Source organism: Thermobia domestica, chromosome 10, assembly GCF_964235325.1.
Source record: "Thermobia domestica chromosome 10, izTheDome1.hap1.1, whole genome shotgun sequence".
Lineage (NCBI taxonomy): Eukaryota > Metazoa > Arthropoda > Insecta > Zygentoma > Lepismatidae > Thermobia > Thermobia domestica.
The window spans coordinates 27,504,293-27,527,861 of record NC_137463.1 but is presented as its reverse complement, the minus strand read 5'-3'; the positions used below and the strand labels follow the sequence as shown (position 1 = coordinate 27,527,861).

Genomic DNA, 23,569 nt, shown 5'->3' with positions numbered 1-23,569 from the left:
ATGTGTTCCTGGCATCGATTCACGCTGGGAGAGCACAAAAAAATAAATTTACAGTAATCTTCACTTTCAATAATCATCCCTCTCCTTTAGTCCTTGGGACATTAAGTTTTAAAAACAATATTTTTTCCAAGGGATGCGAATCCTTTGAGAGGTACCGAAGATGATGAAATTTTCCTTGCACTTTTTAAAGGATTACGGGATTAGATCATTTGCCTTTTGGGACTGACCTGCAAAAATTAATTTGAGTGCATCTTTCTTTTAGGATCATTATCGAAATTCAGCTCTTTGGCAGAGTTGAAATAAAAGTATTTGATGAAACATAAGGGTATGAGCGGTGTAAGTATCACTGCTTCAGCATGTAATAAACGCACAACTTTAATTTCTCAGGGCAGAAATTCTTCCTGGACTCCCTTTGAATTTATCTCCGGTTCTAGAAATCAGGCGACAAAGAATTAATTCTATTATTGTAACGAACCACTTCATTGCTCCGTTACAGAAACTGTATAATAACAATTACTGTTTTGTTCTATTTATTAATTCATGCTTTGTTAACTGAGATTTTGTCAACTCCTAGATATTTACTATGTCAATGTCAAAGATTATCTGCTTAAGACGGGCTATTCGTTTTTTGAATTATCAAGATTAATGTTGTTTTAAACATTTTTGTTCTAGCTTTTGTTGGTAATTTAAGTATGCATTTATGAATTTAAATCACACACGAACGTTTCTCCCATACGGATCAGATTTTGTAAAATTCAGAGATTCATGGATAACAAGTGTTCATAGTCCAATGGTTTTATAAGAGAATCTGTGAGTCTGTGGAATTACATATACAGACACAACACGTAAAAATGGAATTCCTTCCAAATCAAAGAAAACCGCTTATTTGTAAATTGTGGCACGAAATGGAGAGTTTCTGGTATGACAAGGCTGAAAGCCAATTTCGCATCATTCAACTTTTCATTTGAGATGATTTGTTGAAGTAATGTAATGATATGTAGATAGCTGTTTCTTGATAACTTCTCTGAAAGAATTGTCTGCTGCGGTGGGATCACAACTTCTTTCTGGCCACGATAACATAGGACTGGACTCTCGCGGGGTCCAGCTCGTTACTCTCAATGAAGCTCACGCTATCTTAAGCTCGCTACTCCCAATGAAGCTCACGCTATCTTCAGCTAGATGCTCTCAATGAAGCTTACGTTTCCCTAAGCTCGCACCCACTAAAGCTTGAGCTCACTATATTCAATAAGGCTCGCCGTTGCACGATCTCACACTCACTAATCTCAATAGAGCTCCCACTTGTTAGTGCTCACTAACCTCATTGGAGCTAGCGCTCGTTCTGACTCGAACTCTAGGTCGCTATCCTTTTCTTTATCTGCTCAATCTGACTCGGACTCTGGATCGCTAGGACTGCTGCTCAACTATTGAGCTCGAACTTCCCGAGACTCTTCGTTGGACTACATCAGCTTATCCACTGTCTCTGAAGCTTATTCAGCACAATAGAAAGTCTGGAATTCGCCATCCTGTTGTGCACACATTCCTTTCATGTGGTTCTTTAAGGCAGTGGTACTAACCATGCCATCAACATCTCAAAATACAAGGTGACCCAATATGACTTACAATTTAAAAGTTAATAAAACGATAAATATTGCAGGTGTGAATGAGTTTATTCAAAAAAACATAAAAAATGAAATGAAATCTAAGTTTTACGTCCCACGGTTATGCCGGTTAGGCTAAAGGAGACGGTGATGATGAGAGATGGGTGAAATGGTGGAATGAAGAAAGTGGAAGGAAACGGGAGAACCCCGAGAAAACCCACGAGCACGGTGTTTATCCACCACAAAAACATAAAAGGGTATTGAAAACAGATTGTAATTGCTTTGTTCGGCTTTGAAGTGAAACAATTTGCAAAATACAATTTGAAGACGATTTCTGAAGGCTACAGTTTGTATTTGCTTAATATTCTCAGACATACAGAGACTTTCAGTTCGGCTAGATTATTTGTTTCAACGCTGAGCCCGTTGTTTGGAAATTCTTGATTCATTGCAAGTTAATCCTGCGTGGAACAGCAAACTTTAAACGAGAAGCTCTTTACACAGTAATCATAGAACTGCTGCTTTTGAAAAGCATTTCGACTGCATTCGCGCGATGAGCTCCTGACCAAACCATATTGACGACTGAAAACAGCAGGAGAGAGTTGTGAGAGGAAGGGATGACCACTCCTCTCGCCTTTCCACTGACAGTGCTATAGTAGATAAAGAACTGGAGGATATTATTGGGCATTATTGATAATAACTATATAGTCAATTGATGTGTCATTTCAACACAAAAGAGAACAGAGTAATTGAAATCACGAATAAGCAATTACAAACTGTTATCAACACCTTTATATTTTTGAATAAAAATGTTTCTGTCTGCAATACTTTTTGTTTTATTAGCCTTTAAGATATGAGAGGGTTTTATTGGGTCTTCCTGTATTATAAATACTACATTCATGAGAGCCATTTATGCTACTGCCATCAAGAGCGGAGTCACTTTGCGCCCATCTTGTTGTGGACTTAGGAACATGCTTTGTGCTAATGATTTATTCCCCGAAACTTCCCCACTACAGTGAAACCCTTTGAATGAAGGACACCAATGGGGCGGATTGTGTGTTCGTAAATAAGAGATATTCGTTACAGAGAGGTTACAGAAATGTAGACTACTCACGGCTCGCGCGATAATTGATTCGTAATATATAGATAGCACTTTAGTGGCACTTGTATAGGATATGGGAAAACTGTACCCAGTGTTAAAATTACTGAAGATTGAGAGTTAGATCTCCCTCTGTAAAAATGTAGATGGAAGTAATGGAGTTAGATCTCCCAATCGTAACAGTAATGGAAGGAATTTTAATATCCACTGTACTATATCGCAAATTTACTTTCAAAGTACAGAAAAGTTTTTCTGTGCTGAATACGTATGAACTGAGAATACTTCTTGTCCGTTATAAAAGGGGTTACTAAAACGTCAGGGAGAGAGGTGATTGTTCACAACAGGGGGAGGGGGGTCTGTCCAAACTATATATAATCGAAAATGACCGATATTAGTGTTGAATCCATAGTTTTCGAGGTCGCTGACATGAACAGTGACACTTCCGATGCTGTTTAAGCCCATATTCAGCCCACATTAGTACTTCTAAGGTTGAGGTGAAGTAACATGTAAAAATAATTGAAAATAACCGATATTGGTGTCGAATTCATAGGTTTTGGGGTCCCTACGTTGATTGGTGATAGTTTTGGTGCCTTTTATGTCTGAAATCACACATAAAGGGCACCTTTATGTATTCCTTGTGCAAAGAACGGGTACTCTACTAGTATAATATACTTTTGCCAGGACAAATGATCTCATGCTGCTGTTACGGGAGGTCTTTCTGTATTTCTTATTGGGTTAAATCCGTAAAGACACCAAACCATTTATCCGCATCGCTACAACAAGAAATTATTTGCTCGAGTACAAATAGAAACCATGAATAGTATAGATGTAACTTATAATATCCAGGACTACAATTGTTCGAAAAATAGACTGCCTTTACATATAAAGTTTTACAGCCAATCTGAAATATACTAAAATGAAAACCTCATTGTTTATGCGCAGTTTAATTACTCTTTCACTCAACAAAAAGAAAAGAAAAAAAAATCTTTCGCTACGAGAAGTGAAAATTTAAACTCATCTGCGAATTGTTTTCTCCCTTACCTTAACATTTAACTCGTTGTTCTGGGTTCCCTTGTCTCAGCTCCAACTTCTACAGTTGTTAACGTCTCTCATTAGTAAGAGTAAGTGAAAATAATTTACGTCCTGTACGTAATAACACTCTCTGTGCGGTATTACAATGTACTTCTACATGACATGTTGAAAGGAAATGTAATCCATATTTTTATATAATAGCAATAATTATTTCAATCTTATTATTTTAACAATGATTCTACTACATTACGAGAAAGGATGGACATGAAAACAAAAGTGATTGACTCTTCGTTAACTTCTTCATCATTGCAACCATTTTGTATCACTGACTGCAACAATGAAGCTAAAATGAACGGGAAAACATTTAGAGAATTACACAAAAATGATAAAGAGAGATTAGTGTTATAGGTAATTCAGAGGCGGTGACAATGCCAACCCTTGAGGTACTCCGGCGAGAGGAATATACGAGGCGCGTTCGGAAAGTAACCTCCGATTGGTCACTGTGCGTAAAGTAGTGGGGCCAGCGCTACCATCTTTGAACAGACGTGCGCGGTAGATCAGTCTGCATCCAGCCCTTGTACAGTGAAGGTTGTCTTATCACTAGTTCCATTTTTGTAGCGTATCAAAATGTGTGATGCAATAGAGAACCCCGCCAAGTGCTAGGCGCGAGCTGTTATACGTTTTCTTACGGCAAAATAATATTCGCCAGCAGCTGTTTATCGAGACCTTTGTGCCGTGTATGGACCAAGAGTGATGAGTGAAGGAGTTCTTCGTAAATGGCTTCGTTTATTTAAAAGTGGATGAACAAACATTCATGACGAAGAGAGGAGTGGCAAGCATTCGGTGCTCACTGATGAACTCCTTCAAAAAATTAATGGAAAAGTTCGTGAAAATAGACATTTCAGAATCTCGGAGCTTTCCAGTCAATTTCCACAAATTTCCAGGACTGTGTTATATGACGTAGTGACAGATTAAGCTACAGGAAATACTGTGCGCGATAGGTGCTCAAGGAACAGGTGGAAAGTTTTTATGCTGATAGAATTTCCACGCTAATTCAGAGACATGATAAGTGCTTGAATGTTTATAGAAACTATGTTGTAAAATAGAGCAAAGTTGTTTTCAGATGTATATAATAAATTATTCTTATTTACTTTGGTGTTTCATTTTTAACCAATCGGAAGTTACTTTCCGAACCGCGAAAACAAGATATTAACGGACACGGCTCGCGACGAAAACACTTGAAAGGTCACGTTTGTCAAGTGAGAGAGACAGAAAAGGGAAGAAAACTTACACCGGGAATAGAACCTACACTACGCACATCAAATACAAACATTCTTCAGATTGTTTTCATTATACATAGTTAAAATTATTTGTTAGCTAAGTATATCTGATTTATAATTTCCTCAACAATCGCCCAAATTATTGTGATGAAATAAGTTTTTATTATTTAAAAAAAAACACCGGAGTACCTCAAAGTTTGGCATTGTCACCACTTGTTAATTTCCGTTTCTCAGTGAAATCATTTGGCCACGCATTAGAAAAAAAAAGTATACTTCTATTGCAAATCCTTTACTAAATATAAAACCTTAACTATAATCCGCGTCACTCGAATTGGCGTATGGCGTCAGCCAATAAGCTCGCAGTACGCGGTTACCAAACCGTCAGTGACGAATCTAATCATTTACGATTGTCCACAAATACGAAGAAAATCAATTATGAATAAGATTCCTCCCCGAACGTTTAGTAACGGCGTATTGCGAGCTTATTGGTTAATGCCGTATGCCAATTCGGGTGACGTGAACTATAGTAGTATTCCTCACGAGATGAGACGAGACAGCCCCAAATCTCGCTTCTTGGACAACGCTAATAGTACGAGTAACATATTCGCGAAGCGAAAATACGAAATAAAGCAAAATACAAATCTCTCTGCATTTTCTTCTTTAACTTTGCGTAACACTCAGTGATGACAACTTGAAACGTTACAAAATCCCATCTTGAGAGAGAGAAATTCCCATTTTGCTTTCGAATTTCCCACGTTAATATTACATATATATATATATATATATATATATATATATATATATATATATATATATATATAACTTTCTTCAATATATGTGAATGAACTAGCCTATTCGTGAATTCCAATCTATGGATTTATCGAATATTTTAGGAATAAATATTTTCCTTAATTGAGAGAGAAAATTGAAAGGCAAGCAAGTACATTTTTGCCAGCATTTAGTATTTACATCATGGTTTTGTAAGATCATCTTTCAATGAACGGCCTTTCATCGGAGTACCTCAAGGGTTGTCATTGTCACCGCCTCTGATAACACTGATCTCTTTTTCTTTTTTAGAATTCTCTAAATGTCTTTTTCCCGTTCAATTCGGCGTTATTCTTGCAATCAGAGACACAAAATGGTTGCAATGATGAAGTTACCCAGAATCAATCACTTTTTATTTCATGTCCATGCTCGTCAATTTCTGTGGAACATTTTCTAAGTTAATTGTTTCTCATTTCGTATTTTATTTCTCCAGCTATTTTTTTTTTAAATTGTTGTTAAATACCGTAACACAATTTACGTTTCTTGGAGCTTGTTCTTTATAGAATCACAAATTACTTTTGCACTAGTGTGCATTCAGTCTACTTGCTGATAGTTTTGTTTGCTGACGATAAAGTATGAGAAATCCCATATAAGTATGTTACCAATAATCGTCACGAAAATTTGCTTTATCCCTTTTCGAGAAATTAATGTAAAAAAAAAAAAAAAATCTACAAAAGGAGATTTTCCAGATGGATTGGTATCACTGAACACATTGCATTACATTTAGAAATGACTACCCGCTTGAAATTTTAAGCTCTAATATAGAAGCGAATTCTGTATCCAAATTAGTTAACAGATGCTTGTAGCTACCTTATATTATATATGCATGTACTCACAGTATTTCAAAGTAACCACTTCAATTAGATGTGATTTCTTCATAACACTAGATGACTTACCTGAAATAAAAAAAATGAAGTGAGATTTAATTGTTATACTTAACAAATTATTACACATAAATGAAAACAATATAATAACAACAAAAATCAGTTTATAAATTTAAAAAAAGGACATACAATATGTAGTACTTAATGTGTTAAAAGGTTCACAAATATTAAATACTCTTTACTCTATAAGTTGATATAATGTATAAGTAAGAATGTTTTATCTGAAATGTAAGTAACGTAAAAGTTATATTTAAGGGAGTTACGAAGAGTCTTGTATCGCTACAAACCTATTTTAAAAATAATGTTACAATTAGGTAAAGTTGGATGGATAGTAAGGAATACTGCAGACGAAAATCATATTCACGGAGAAATTAAATGTCGGGATGTCGACTAAAAGCAGGGAATTCGTGTTACTATTCGGTTCAAAATCTCTTGTCGTCGCGAATTCTGTCGAAGAGTTTGAAGCTTAAAATATATAAAACGATAATCATGCCTGTTGTTCTGTATGGTTGCGAAACATGGTCACTTACTCTGAGGGAAGAACATAGACTGAAAGTATTTGAGAACAGGATCCTGAGAAGAATATTCGGACCCAAGAGGAACGAGAATGGGGAATGGCGGAAACTTCATAACGAGGAACTACATAATTTATACGGATTACCCAACATTGTTAGGGTCGTCAAGTCTAGGAGGCTTAGATGGGCAGGTCATGTAGCTAGAATGGAAGAAAGTAGAAACGCTTTCAAAGTCTTGACTGGAAGACCAATCGGAAAACGACCATTAGGAAGACCTAGGCGCAGATGGGAGGACAATATTAAGATGGATCTCGCAGAGATAGGAATACAAAGTAGAAACTGGATGCAATTAGCTAAGGATAGAAGTCAGTGGAGAGCTTTTGTGAACGCGGCACTGAACCTGCGGATTCCATAGGCCATAGAGTTAGTTAGTTAGTAATAAAGTTTCATCCTAGGCTATATAATAATATTATTAATCATTTAATAGAAGAGTGATTTAGTAACCTTTTTGATATTCTTGTACTAGGAAAGTACAGAGCATTTATTTGCAGACAGTATACGTAGACAGCAGATAGAAAACGTCTGTGGACTAGGAATGCAGTAAATAAAGAAAAACAAAAATGAAGTTATTTATTTGTAAACCAGACTAAACCACACTAGGTGTAACAGCCCATTTGTGAGCCTAAGCCTGCTTCAGCGCCATCTGCTAGCGACCAGCTGAACTTCGTCCAGCCTATCGGCGAGCACGTGATCAGTGCGCTACGACGCCCTGTCTCATCAGCAGGTACACTCATGTCCAAAATTATTGTCACATGTCTATAAATATGTTGTTGTAGAAATATAATTTGATAACGAATTCGCTCGGTATTTCTTATAATGTTAGTATGTGTATAATCGGCAAATTTCATGTCAAAAGAGCAGTATACCTAAATAAGAACAATAAAACGAAAATAAAACTTTCGTGTCCAATTAGCAACATTTTGTTTTACTCATTCTAATTTTCGTATTTATAATTCTATTAATATGAAATTTACCATAAATATACATTTCCTGATTATACACATAGTATCAGTATTAAAAGTAACCTGCAGAATCATTATCAAATTATATTCTTACAAGAAGACAGTTATAGATATGCGACAATCATTTTGGACATGAGTGTATACAACGGTATGTTGTATATTTACCTGTACCGGTCTTAGAAAGGTGATCAGAGGTGCGACAACGGAGCATATTTTGTAAAGAAGAAGAAAAATTGTATTGAAAAGATTTTTTTTAGTGCTCCTTAGTTACAAAAGATAATATAAATAAGTAAGATTGTTGAATAATAGATTGCAGGGTTATCAGAAGAATTTGATGTTTAGGAAATTAATCGTTTGTAATAAGTATATTAACCGAAGGTGTAAAATAAATGATATTTACGCTTCAAAGTTCTGTTTTTGATATTGTGGCTCAAGAAATATTTAATTAAGAACCAGTGGTGTTACATAATTAAATGGTGCCTTCATACCGGGAGTTAGTGTATCGTTCTGAAGTACAGTAACAACGGACACAATTGAGCCCAATATTTATGTTACTATATTAAGAAGCGGTAAACGAATAAACCGAGGTATGTCGGAAACTGAAGGTATACAAGACCGACCTATGCAAAGTAGTAGTCATGCTCCTGATACCGTGATAGACCTTTTAAAGCAGATATCATGTCAAATGAACCAACTTCAACAGAATCAACAGGAGTTCCAACAGAATCAACATGAGTTCCAACAGAACCAACATGAGTTCCAACAGAACCAACATGAGTTCCAACAGAACCAACAGGAGTTCCAACAACAATTTGAGGAGTTACAGCAAAAAATGGTTACACAACAACAATTTGAGGAATTCCAGAATGTAACCCATCAACAATTGGAGGACTCCCTAAAGCAATTACAACTTAAAATTGAGGAACGACTGGAAGATAAAATGGATCAATTACATTGTAAAATAGAAGGTCAATTGGAGGAACAGATTTCCACGAGATGTAAGCAGTATGACCAAAAGCTGGAACGAATATCCCAAAATTACACTGAGATGCAGGATGTGGTCAAAGCCATGGAATCGGTAATTAACGAACACACCTTTCACATTCGAGAACTCCGGGAGGATATGAATTGTTTGCAAGAGTGGTACCATACTACTACGGAAGAGCACGACGGTGGACATAGACATCAGTCTCACAGTGGACATAGAAATCAGGCTATGTATAATGGATTAGAACCAGTAATCTCTCATGATGGTGGTTATAGAAATCAGTCTCCTTTTAAGGAACCAGAATCAGCAACAGCTCATCGAGTTTTGGAGGATAGTGAGTCTTCGGGATACAGTGAAGGAAGTACCGAAGTTGGAAGAAGAAAGAAATATTCATCCCGTAGGAATTCAAAATGTTACGGTAAATATTCAAAATCTCATAATAATGACAAACCTTTGCGATTTAGCGAAGTAAAGTCATTGACCAAATTTAGCGGTGGACCTGATGATATTCCTGCACGGGTATTTATCGAGAAGTTCGAGGATGAATGCGACTTGATAGGAATCAAAGAATCAAAATTCCTGAAGATACTTCCACACGTCTTACAACCTCCATGTTTAACGTGGTTCAAAGCCATTCGAGAAAATCTCCATGCTTATTCCGATTTTAAAGCGGCCCTACTGTCCAATTATGAAAACGACTTTATGCTTGCTAACAGGGATGCTTTATTACGTACCAAAGTTTTCGATCCCCGAAGCCACAAAAATGTTACGGAATTTGTAGTATCGACATACAACGAATTAAAAGCTCTAAATCCTAATCATCCGGAATCACGTATAATTGCTTCAATTCGCATACTATTGCCGTTTAGATTACAACAAATGTTAATGTCTGCACAATGTGTCAATTTCAGTCATATGGTCATGTTAGTGCAGAACTTCGAGAGTCAATATTTGATGCAGAAAAACAATAAAAATCCCAGCAGAGGTCAGGGTAATGTTAGCCGCAATCCTATTAATTATGCTCATATTCGCAATATGAGTGTACAGAATGGAAATAGCTCTAACACACAAGGAAATGGCAATCGTCGTTTTAATGAACGAGCGTGTAATCCAAATAATACCGGTAACGCAACTCAACCTAATGGAAGAAATAATAATAGGAATTTCAGAAATAATCACCGAACTTATAATCGAAGTAACAACAATTATCGTAATTATGCACAAAATCGATTCATAGGTGGTAGCAATTATAATAATAGAAATCCAAATTCAGTGTATGCATACAATCGATCCGATTCTACTCAAGAATGCGGAATACAATGTTCCTTAATTGCGCCCTTTGAACGAATAACTTGAACCATTAAAAAGGCGTCCGATAGATGTGTTTTAGATCGACTTTGCTTATGTCTATGGTTAATGTGTTCTTTATTCAGTTTATTATTTTGGCAACCTACCGAAAATACTAGAAAGATATGAATGGACTTAGTTAAAAATGTAGTCCCTCCTGAGATCATAAGTAAAATTAATATAAATAATGTATAATAGAGGGAACTCAATCTCAAAACGAGATAAACGTCGTATTTCATAATTATATAACTTATTTATTGTATTTTTCTTCATGTTATTTTATCTTCAACTATTTTTCTAATGTAACAATTATTTTCTTCAATGTTAAAGTATGTTATATTGTTTTATTATGTTCACAACACTATAATTACTCACTAAGCCCTTTATGTGTTCTATATGTATATTCACGTAGAATGTTTATGCCGTGTTTACATCTGGATCAATTCTATTAGAGAACATATTTATATTTAATTCAGTGCAATTATATTTAACTTCATGAATTAAACTATGCACATTATAGTAAATATCGTTCAATGAATCAAAAAAATTGTGGACCGTATTATTATTGTTATTTTTCTGTTGATGTACCTTGATATTTATATTATAATGTAAGGCCAAAGGATATGCCCAGTTATGTGATTAATATATGATATTAATATAAAACATAATTCTATGTATATACAAGGGCTGATCAAAATGTGTATACTTGTACGGTCCAGGATTCTTTTCATTTATTGTTAGTAAATAAATGAAATCCATGTTCGTGGCGCCAGATACAACGGTATGTTGTATATTTACCTGTACCGGTCTTAGAAAGGTGATCAGAGGTGCGACAACGGAGCATATTTTGTAAAGAAGAAGAAAAATTGTATTGAAAAGATTTTTTTAGTGCTCCTTAGTTACAAAAGATAATATAAATAAGTAAGATTGTTGAATAATAGATTGCAGGGTTATCAGAAGAATTTGATGTTTAGGAAATTAATCGTTTGTAATAAGTATATTAACCGAAGGTGTAAAATAAATGATATTTACGCTTCAAAGTTCTGTTTTTGATATTGTGGCTCAAGAAATATTTAATTAAGAACCAGTGGTGTTACATGTACATCAGGAGCTTTCTAGACCCAGTAGCCGCCATGTCTTGTTTTCACGTGACTCCCCAGTTTGCTTCACGACACTGGGTAGACGCCGAAAATTGGGAAGCACCGGCTGGAAATCGAACCCGGGACCATGCTCTAGACTATGGTGTCCCCTTATTTATTTAGTTGCAGCATATGTAATTTAAGTAAAACGGTATAATATAGTTAAATAATTAAAATACTTGTATCACCAGATAAAATAATCTTTACCAGGAATGAGATTTCCCAGGTCTTACTAGTGGACTACTTTAGCGCAAGGGATTCGAGTTCAACTCCAGATAGAGCTTATGTGATCTGATTTCAACATTATTCTCCAAGTTCGTGTCTCATAACCTCGGTATTGAAGAATTCCACTAATACAGGATTTTTTGTTGGTTTATATGCAATATTACATGCTTTCTGTGTTTTGAGAAACGTTCAGGTAAATATTAAAATTGGACTATCATTTACTAGATCAAAACACATGCCCCTTATTTTTACAATGTATTTTGTAAGAAGCGATAATATTCAAAAATAACTGAGTCAACATTTAAGAGTTGAATATTCAACAGAACATCAGAAGAAAACTGCATGAATTATTCCCTGATTAATTATTTAAATAGTCTTTGGACGAATCTCGAATATTCATCCCTGGAATTAATTTGAATTATTATTGAATATTGTTGCTCCATACAAAATACACTGGAAAGATAGGAGGCAAGTGCTGCCATCTACTGATTATTAGGTTTTCTTTAACCCTTTAAAGACAGACATGGCATATAAACACATAGCTGATCGTTATGCTCAGGAAGGATGTGATATATAAACACATCTGGACGGAAATGACGAATGTGGTATATAAACATGTAGATTAACATCAAGACGACGTGCGTGGTATATAAACAACATCTGGAGAGAAAGGAGGTGTGATATATAATCAATATCCGAATGGAGAGGACGGACGTGGTATATAAACACAACATCTGGATGGAGATGACGGACATGGTATATAAACAACATCTGGAGGGAGATGCCGGACGTGGTATATAAACACAACATCTCGATGATGACGGATCTGGTTTATAAACAGAACATCTGCATGAAGAGAACAGGTGTGATACATAAACAGAACATTTTGACGGAAAGGACAGGTGTGATATATAAACACATTTGGATGGAGAGGACGAGTGTGATACATAAAGAGAACATTTGGTTGGACAGAACGAATGTGATACATAGAGAGAACATCTGGTTGGACAGGGCGGATGTGGCATATAAACAAATCTAGTTGGAGAGGACAAGTGTGGTATATGGACACAATATCTGGACCGAAAGAATGGGTGGTACATGAACACAATATCTGGACAAAGGACGGGTATGGTATATAAACACATCTGGACAGACAAGACGGGCGTGATATATAAACAACATTTGGATGAAGAGGACGGATGTGGTATATAAACACAAATCTGGACTGAGTGGACAGATGTGGTTTATACTCTTAATTTCATTTAATTTGTCAAATAAGTCATTCAATACCTAATCATACGCTTGAATGGCTTTTAAGGCATCCTATTTTTTAAAGAAAGATTGATAGTCGTCACTAAAAGATTAAAAATCATTTCTAACGATAACTAAGATGGGCATAAATACATAAATATTCTATAAAACATCCAAGAAATAATAATAATATTCCTTGTGTTCAATTTTCTTTGTTTAACTTGATGAAAAACTGGAATAGAATAATGTCAATTGTCAACATGACCAGGCCTCAAGAAACACTTCCTAGTGGTCAAATGGCTAAGACGCGTCCTTTTCTTACGCGTTTTGTGCCGGTTTCGATTCCCTGTGGGAGCACTTAGCGTAGGATACGAACCTAAGTACTGGTTCGGATCCCAATTTAAAAGAGTAGGATCCCCGTCACATACAGCCTCGATGCTAAAGAAGGGGGCGAGGTGACTCAGTGGTAGAGCGTTCACCTCCGGTGCTTGGGGTCCCTGGTTCGATCCCAGCTGGCGCCGTGTGGACTTTGTGGTGAACAAACACCGTGCTCGTGGGTTTTCTCGGGGTCTACCGTTTCCTCCCACTTTCTTCATTCCACCATTTCACTCATGAATCATCATCACCGTTTCCTTTAGCCTACCCGGCATATTCGTGGGACGTAAAAAAAGATTTCATTTAACTTTTTTCGATGCTAAAGAAGGATAGTAGAAGACTCCAATCAATCAACTAGGCAGGCCTTAGCAATATCAATGAAACACAAAGAGTGAAAAAATGTACAACTGGACAGAGAATCAATCCCGGGTCTAGCTTAAAGTTCCGATGCGTTAGCCACGACCGTTACACAGTTCTCTCCCTGAACAGCAATACATTCTCAGTTCAGTTGTGCATTTGTTTCCCCACTATATAACTGAATTTCCAGTTATAAAGAAATCGATGTGGTATAAATTCCGTTAGGCCCTATTTCCTCAATTTGTCATATACTGAATAACATTAAGAAGCAAACTCAATTGAAGAATCTCACATATTAATTTTAATCAACATTACTCCCACTTTCTAGACTTCCAAAGCTTTCCTTATCAATGGGCACTTCAAGTACAACTCAATACATCTCGTACGTAACTCTCTGTTCCACAGTATCTTAAAACTTGAAGATATAAAATTTTCAATTTTTGGTCTAATTTGGTCTATTTTTGGAACCCTATATTTTCCCTGAAAACTATTTGATTAAACCAAACTCTCAACCTGCTACTTTTCGCGTATCAGCAACCAATTTTTAACATCCATACAATACGACGGAAATATTATATGTATATTTTTGTAACTATCAATTCCTTGATATTAGTATCGAAGGTAAGGTTACTGTGTAAGGCTCTTCCGTAAGTTCACCCTCATGTTTTTGAATTTTAGTGAATAACAAAGACAATGAAATTAAAAAAAAAAAAAAATGCAGAAAGTGAGCCAGATAATATGTGCTACATGCTATTATATAAACTATTTTGATGAAAATAAAAAAAATGTAGAAATTGAGCCAGATAGTAGGTACTACACGGTGTTACAAAACTAATATTTTTATGATTTTTTTTTTTAGAAAATGGAGAAAGTGAGCCAGATAGTATGTGCTACATTTTGTTTTCAAGATCTTTTGTATAGTTGATAAGTTTGGATATTGCAACGATATGTATATTTAGGAGCAACAAGGACAATAGTCCGGTACCTTATGATCACTGTTTCTTCCAAACATGTTTTTTTGGGGGGGAGGGCAGTGCCCCCCGGAGCTCTGAGAGTGCCTCCTGGATGAGACCAAAATATATCTATAATATAATAATAAATAAAATAGTACCAGAAGTGTCCCCCCCGAAATACTACATGTGTCCCCCCGGAATATTTTTTCTGAAAGAACGACTGCTTATGATAACAAATCTTGTGGCCAGACTTGTATAAACTTGTTTTCTATATGCTGTTATAGATATAATAAGTGAAACCAGAAGTGTTTTAAGTGTATTTTTAATTTCTGCAAAAATGAATGGTAAGTATTAAGAAAATACGAAGTTTAAAAGGAAGAAAAATAGTTTAACTTATTGAAATAACTATCGTGGTAAGTTTTGGTGAGTATTAAAGTAATTTTAATCTAACTGGGACCGCAATATTTAATACTGACTGTGACCGATATATGTGTCATAATCTACATGAACTGCGGCCGAAGTTCTGATCTAACATAAGGTTTGAAAACTATTAATTGAATTTTTTGGATACTACCTAAGTGACTTTCTATATTATTAATACTCTTCACAGTCAAAGACAGTGGTTCTCAACCTAATTCCTGGTTTGTAATAAGCTTCTGTGGGATTTTAAATATATCTATTGCGGAGATCTCACGATATCCATCTATTTCTATAATAGTAGAATCCATTTCTTGTATATAGTGGATACAGTAACTTCCCTAAAAGCGAATGGATTAAAACCAACTTTGGTCGGTTCATTCATATTACAAATCGAATCCGACCCGTCACACTGTTTCAAAATGGAAGCTGTTTGAAAATTTTAAAACTTCAGAACTCCCTTAATTTTGGGTCATGTAATAAAAAATAAAGGGATGTCTAATTCTGGTTTTAAAAAACTTGGACAGTTGTTAAAGTTATTATTTTAATTTTCGAGAATCCGCCATTTTGAATTACGTCACATTGTTGTGTATATGTTCAGTATCACTAAAAACTGTTCAAAGCAACTTATTTTTTATTGTAAGCATTAAAACAAAGACAAGAAATTGTTTATCAGTTGAAAATGACTTGATAATGTGCATCACGAAGATTGAACCGGACACTAGTGAAATCACACCATGCCCTGGTATCTTATTAGCTTTCAATTTTAATTCTACTTCAATATTCAGGTTTTACTGCATTTGTATCTTCCTGGTATTTCAATATGCAGTTCTCATTAGTTTCATATTGTACGGTACCTCTTCATATAAATTGATGTTTAAACAACTCTGCACCTGTTGAAAATGTTTAGTAGACCTATTTTTTGTCGTTCTTAACAATATGTTTATCAGAACAAAATTCAAAATAATATTTAAAAATATTTTCCGGTATTAGATTCTAATTATATTTATCTCTTCCGCTTATCTTTGCAAATCTCAGGTTGAGAAACTCTGATCTAAGTTATAAATAAAATGTTAAGTTTCCAAGTTATAAATAAAAGCTTAGAAAAGAGCTTTATTAAGAAAAAAATCTTGCAGCACAAAACGATCCATCCATCCTTTGAACGCTCTGTATTTTCCAACAACAAAAAATTATATTATTTCTTACGTGCGAAGCGAAGAAGCAGGCAGTGAGCCTGCCCGGAAGTATTTATAAGCGCCGACATAACTCTTGCCTGGGGGTTTACAGACAAGAGAAAGTGAAAAACCTACTGGCCGACTTTCTCCGCTAACTTCATGTCCATACTGCTTGCCATCCGCCCAGTCAAGCAAGTTTTGTGTTCGCCTTCATTCACACGAGAGACTTCAAAACGGGGAAAATTTATACTTGCAACCACTGACCTGTATTTGATTCCAGAGTCCTCTGGCGAGCTTAGAAAGAAAAATAAAACAAAAAATTAACCACATACTTCAATAATGAAGCACGCCGTTTTTTTTTTTTTTTTTTTTTTTTAAATATAAATGCTTGAAGAAAAACTTGTAAAAATATTTTGGCATGGAAACCTCTTATTTAAGGGAAAAAATATATTGAGGAAGTTGGATTCGCTTCAATTTGGCAACATTGCCTTCGGTAGCAAGAATGTATAACACGGAACTGTTCACTGTTGTCCTAGTCCTGAAGCCAATGTTACCTCACATGATGCTATATTGATAGTGTAAGTGACTGCAAGTAGTACTTATCATACGACTACTACCGGTGTCAGGTATAAGTCAAACGCATTACTAGGTCAAATCAATCACTAACTCCATTTGTTTTCTTTATTTACAATGCAATGACAGAAAGAGAATATTTTCTACAGAATGTACTGTACTCAAACAAATCGTGTTGGTGATTACAAGGAAATGAGATTATATGCACCTTATGGAGAGTTGTTCTGACGCGTGATTAGTGCCATACTAAAGACTTCGACGAACATATGTTTCCTGCAGTAGTCAGACCTTTAGTATGATGCTAATCATACGTCAAAACGACTCTGCATAAGGCCGTAAAATACAAAGAAAAGTAACTACAATTTTAGATCTAATCTTAAATATTAAACAGTTCTATGTGTACAAATCAGGGGAGCACCCACGCGAGTGGACCACCAAGCCAGGAGCGCTCCCCCCTCACAAACTTCGTCACTCGACATACATTTGTACACAGTGGCGGATCCAGGATGTGATCAAGGGAGGGGCTAAACCATAGTTTGCCGCTTTATCCAGTGTAAAGCAGGATTGAAGCCCATTATATACAGTGTATATCTGAGCGTCAAGGGAGGGGGCTATAGCCCCTATAGGCCTCCCCTTGGATCCGCGTCTGTTTGTACATATTTCTAATAAAACTATACTTGTTTGGCAGAGAAATGACTGAGCTCGTAGAAAGATTTGATGGTATACTTCATCTCTACTCTTTCTTTTCTCATAAAACAATCTAGTTTATATTTTTTTTTTTCAGAATATAGGTGGCAGTGCTCAACAATTAGACCTGCACTACTCAGTCTTGTTGGGTGTGGAATAACACCGGTTCAATACTGTACAGACGTAGTGACTTGTAGCATTGGACCTAGGCGTGCACCAACATGATTTTTTTTAGCCCTTTGACTACATTTTTTTTTTTTTAAATGTGAGCATTCCTTTACATGTACGACTCCTTTAATGTGGGATATTCTTGACATCTGTACATACTTTTGGAAACTAAACGCAGTCTCCTGATCACATCTGACCCGATGGGAGAACATGTATTTTTTAAGTTAAAAAAAAAAAAAAGAAATTCCCAACGATGTTTGAATTATTCTCATGGGACATATGTATTCCATTGGCAGTCAAAGAATTAAAGGGGATCCAAGCTTTGGCGGGGTCCAATATTACAAGTCACTACGTCTATGTAATATTGCACGAGAATTATTCTGCACCTGATAAGTAACTGTAAAATACTTCTACCTATATATTCAGAAAAAAAAAATATAGCACTAAATTGTTTTTATGAGAGAAAGAGTACAGATGAAGTGTAAAATCAAATGTCCATGCTACATCAATCATTTCCCTCTTAAACTAATATAAGTTTTATTGAGAAAGTCTACAAATGTATGAATTAAGAAGTTTCGGGAGGGGGGTCTGGACCCGGCCAAAACCTCGCCCCCCCCAAAAAAAAAACTTGCGTCCCAAAGTCTCGTCTGGCCAAAACCTCGCGTCCCAAAGTCATACCCAAAATCTTGCCCTCCAAAACCTCGCGGTTCTGATCTCGCGATACAGAAACTCGCCTGACCTAAACTACGTGGGACTTAATTTGTCTGGGAAGAAATGTCGTCAGTATAAAACCTCATCACGACGATTTCTTCGGCATAAAATGTTCAGTATATTCCTGTATATATGTATTTAGTAATAACCATAATTGCGTTAAAATAATGACAAGAAAAGCATCTAACGCGTGCTTTGGGAATCTACATATATAAACATGAAAATAATGACTATATTTGTGACATCATATCTCTTGAGCCACCCGACCGATCTCGATCAAAATTTTCAACATAAATGTGGTTCGGGCCTGTGATGGTTTTATAATTTTACTTAGATGAGCAGGATGAAGGAAATGGAAGAATGAAGAAAGTGAGAGGAAACGAGAATAATCCCGAGAAAAGTCACACACATGATGTTTGCCTCTTTTTCTTCCTCCTATTATTATTATTATTATTATTATTATTATTATTATTATTATTATTATTATTATTATTATTATTATTATTATTATTATTATTATTATTATTTGTAATATGGAATTGCATATTAAGGAACTCATTGGGTAAATTTTAAGTAGAGGTTTAATCCCGTAAGGTTTTCACCAGCCGAGATTTTGGTCCGCGAGCTTTTGGGCAGCGATGTTTTGGCCACGCGAGGTTTCGGCCCGGCGAGATTCTGGCCCGCGATGATTCGGGTGGCGATGTTTTAGCCACGCGAGGATTTTCCCGCGAGGTTTTAGGCAGCAATGTTTTGGCTGGGCGAGGTTTCGGTTCGCGACGTTCTCGCCGCGAAGTTTCGTACCCAAACCTAAGTGTGTAGTTACTCGCCGAACCGCTAAGGACAGAGAAAAAAATATACTAGTAATGACAGGAAAGATATCTTAACATTTATTTACAGCATAAACAATATACGATCATTAAAATTAGGGTAAAATTCTTGATGATTGCAAATGAGGAAGTTAGATACCATCTAAATGGTAATAGCTTCTAACTGATATTAAACCTATTTTCATCAATCACCATACATGGTTCCACATTAATAAAAAGAAAAATCATCTAGTGTTTTTCTTTGAGGAAGGAATAGATAAACATATTTTATCTCAATAGGGGTACGAATTGTGAAAAGAGTTTGACGAATGGCACAAATGACAAAAGGTTAGGAACCGCTCTGTAGAAGAATGATACATATATGATGAACAGAAAAGAAAAGAAAGAGAGAGAGACTACTGAAACAGGCAAACGAATAGCACTGCATTTTCCTACGAAAGAAGAAAGAAGCTACGTGATAGGCTATTTCATTTATGACTTTCAATGAACTGTAGTTCTAATGGGAAAGGGAAGTTGAAAAAAATCGGACATGGAAGACCAAGAACAGCTCTTTCAATCACTGAACATCTTCCGTTGGGCCCGCTCGGGTTCACAACCTTCAATGAGGCTCATACTTTTTAGGGGTAACAAGAGGAACCCAGGTGTGATTAGACCCTCTCTAGAAGACTGTTGTCTCCCCTAGAATACCGTTGGACTCAATAATGACATTAAACGATAGCCCGAGAAAACCTGTGAGCTACAAAATTCTTCCTGGGGTGTATCTTCGATAGTCACATCTATGGCCTTAAGTCCGTCATGTATGAGGGATGACGCCCCTTTCCAAGCACACTACCTGGGAGGAAAGGAAGAAAGAATGGTGAGGAAAGGAAGCGGCCTAGCACTAGTATGTTAGGTACCATCACGGCATTTCCCTTGTATAAATGAGAAATGCTCAAGAAAAACCTCATTCAGAATGGCTGACCGGAAAAGGCTGTTGCATTTTTTAACTGAATGTCTCTTCTGGGAATCGAACCCGTAACTGCTCGCACCAAAGGTGAAAGCGTAAGCAATTGCGCTACGTGGGGCCATCCCCTGTATATCAACAGACTCTCCGGGGAAAGAAAGTTAAATTCATCACTCGTTGGACCATAGACTGAGGCTATTCATTGAAATGTTCTTTCAATTGTCAGAAGTAAGGGGCCCTTGAGCCCATTTGCAAAACGCTCTCGTTATGCCAATTTCGCGCTCATTAATCTTGTTGAGGTTTGTGTTAACTTATGATCGCACTTGTTATCTTCAGTAGGGCTCAATCTTACTAACTTGTTTGGGCCCATGCTTTCTCGGGTGTCACTAATCTTAATAGGGCTTGCGTTAACTCATTTCATTGGGCTCGGGCTTATTGGCATAAGAGTTTTTTTGAGCTCTCGTTCACTCGGAGTCGAGCGTTCCAAATTCACCAGTTTTAACATCTTTGGTTAGCATACGCGTCTCTGGTGTGGAGACCAGTGTTCAATTCTCGGTGGTGCTCATGTAGTTCTATCTTACTCTGTAGGACCACGTCTTGTGCTGGAAAGGGATGTTATACTCTAAACGAAGCAGGTAAATATGTAGACAATGTTAGCACTTGAGAATCCTATCAAGAGATTGAAAAAATAACTACCAACAGATTAGACAATTTTATCATGTTGCTCCCCAATTCATGGCTTAATAGAGAAACATTTTTCTCACTTCGATTTCACACCATGGTAGTTATAATGACGAAAATGGGGCATATGAAATACCTCATCGATAACAACACAGTTTAATATTTCAAACAGCTCTGTTCAAAATATGCTTTTTAAATACTTTGTTCCTTAGTTATAATCAAATGGAAATCTAATGTCAGGGGGCCTGCTCACAATTTGACCCGTATTGTTATGGGCTTATTTTAGACCACCTTCGGATCTGAGTTCTTCTAACGGATTCTTTATACGCTAAGAAGATTCATCCAAACAATAAGTAAATAATTTTTTTAAAAAAATCAGTAAAACTTATTTACCTACTGTAAAACAGTATTAAAACCGTTAAAAAGTAATAAAAAGGAAATACAAAAAATGTATGTCCTACTGGTAAGGAGTTTCGAAAGTATAAAAGTTAATTTATCTGGTTTTACACAAAAAAAAGGGAAAAAAAAACTTAAACTGGTATTAATTCAAGGTTTCTAATATTTGGTATTTTAACGCAAAGCTATGCCTACAAATAACACAGTATACACAGATAGAGAAGGCGCGCGAAACAAACACTGTCCTAGCAAAAACATTTTGAATAGCCCATCGGAACCAAAAGCACTAACATTTTCAATTTAACTTGGTCCAATTCACGTGGCTTTGACCATTTGTGAATCTTGATGAGGGAAAGTATATATTATATATATATATAAATTCCTGGGTGCTTTTAGTATTATTTTCTGTCTTATTGATACATTCACTGTTTATTCTTAAAACTATAAGACTTAAAACTATAAGATTGTCATACTGTTGAGTTCAAACTATCGTATGAAATTACCTCATTTTTTAAAGTTTATAAAAGTCGTCAACGTAACAAATTTTCATGACCCTTCATGAATTTCTAAAAATATTTTGACAGCGTATCGGACAGCTACAGGTAATATACATCACATCCTTTACACTGAAACAATGTTATCTCCTGTATGGTATCCAATCCTTTCAACAACTTTCAACAACATGTGGTGGGTTGCATATCATCCAAGGATATACACTACAGAGAGTGAAATTTTTCCAAAATGAATTCAAGAGAGTTACAAAGAATAGATAGATTCCCATTTCTCCCGCCTTTCATTCTCTAAAACTAGACTAATAGATCACCTATAGGGTATGCAACCTTTTTAACAACTTGGACGAATGGGTTGCATATCATCCAAGGATATACACTACAGCGTGAAATTTTGCTCCCCAAAATGAATTCAAAAGTCACAAAGAATAGATTCCAATTTCGCCTTTAAGTCTCTATTAATTTCAACCTATTGATAACAGAAGAAGTAGATTTAACAACTTCAATTTCAGTGTTGGATTATGAAAGAACAAAAATGGTAAGAGAACGAGATTTATTTTTGGAGGGGGGTCCGGTATTCCAAAAATAGACTCAATTTCAGTCGTTATCCTTCTACTGTAACTGGAAGTAGATTCAGCATTCCAAATGTAGATTCTTCTATATATCCTGTTATCCTTTTATTGAAACCAGGAGTGATAGAGCTATGACAATCTGGTTACAATATTGTATTCCTACAGTTCCTTAATAAATTGCGAAACTAAATTTCTTGTATTTATTTTTCGAAAATTTCAATTTAAACGAAGAAACAAAGTTGTACAATTTCTCTTTTCCAAATTTTACACATTTTTGAAAATAATAAAAGTCTGATTTTTTGGACAGGAGTAAAAATAATTTTCAAGAACCTAAGAAAATTGATCCCATATGAAATAAAATGATTTTATTTATAATTATATATGTATGTGACAGATTCTCCAGTTTCAACGAATGTTATGCAGTTCCACGGTTTGTAAAACTGCTATAGGGATTTCTGAAAAAAAAAATTGTAGTTAAGATACTAAATATTATGAATAATAGCCATGGTTAGGATTTTTGGTGGAAAAAGTACATAAATTGCTGGGTGAAAATGTGTAAAAGAACACTGATTTTTGGTGGAAATTTGGTGAAATTAAAATTAACTTACTGAATAATTAATGTACATTGCAAAGAGTTATTTAATCTCAATGTTGGAAGATGTCAAAGTTTTCAATTTGCTAGGAGTACTTCCTATTGCGTCTATAGACATCAAAAGAGGATACTTTGTTCTCACTGCAAGCACCGGGTCCATCAGATTACTGGGATTTCTAACTTCTAAGATTCGGAGTTTTTCGCCAAAGGTAACCAAGAAAGTTCTATCGTTTTTTCACCTATCATCTTCGAACATCAATATATCACCTAAGACGTACCCGGAAGATCAAAAATAGTCCCCAACAGCATCGACGATCTTCTGCCAACGTTCTGGAAGGCCATGGATTCCATTGTAGCAGAAAGTGGTGGTCCGTGAAGTGAAGAATGTATCAAGTGCATTTTGCACCTATACTACGGATTTGAAGTGGTGT

The 23,569-nt window shown here is 35.8% G+C and overlaps 2 protein-coding genes across 8 annotated transcripts in view; one reads left to right on the top strand and one right to left on the bottom strand.

The window, feature by feature from the left end:
- Positions 1-23,569, bottom strand: part of Pdp1 (PAR bZIP family member Pdp1) — a 387,293-nt gene that overhangs the window by 239,457 nt on the left and 124,267 nt on the right. The window lies entirely within an intron of this gene.
- LOC145662715 (uncharacterized) lies at positions 8,842-10,596 on the top strand. Its single transcript, XM_081728571.1, has one exon. The coding sequence runs from the start codon at positions 8,842-8,844 to the stop codon at positions 10,594-10,596; it is 1,755 nt and encodes a 584-aa protein (XP_081584697.1).

Excerpts from the sequence above, each read along its gene's own strand:
- LOC145662715 (XM_081728571.1), top strand. The coding sequence starts at position 8,842 with ATGTCGGAAACTGAAGGTATACAAGACCGACCTATGCAAAGTAGTAGT.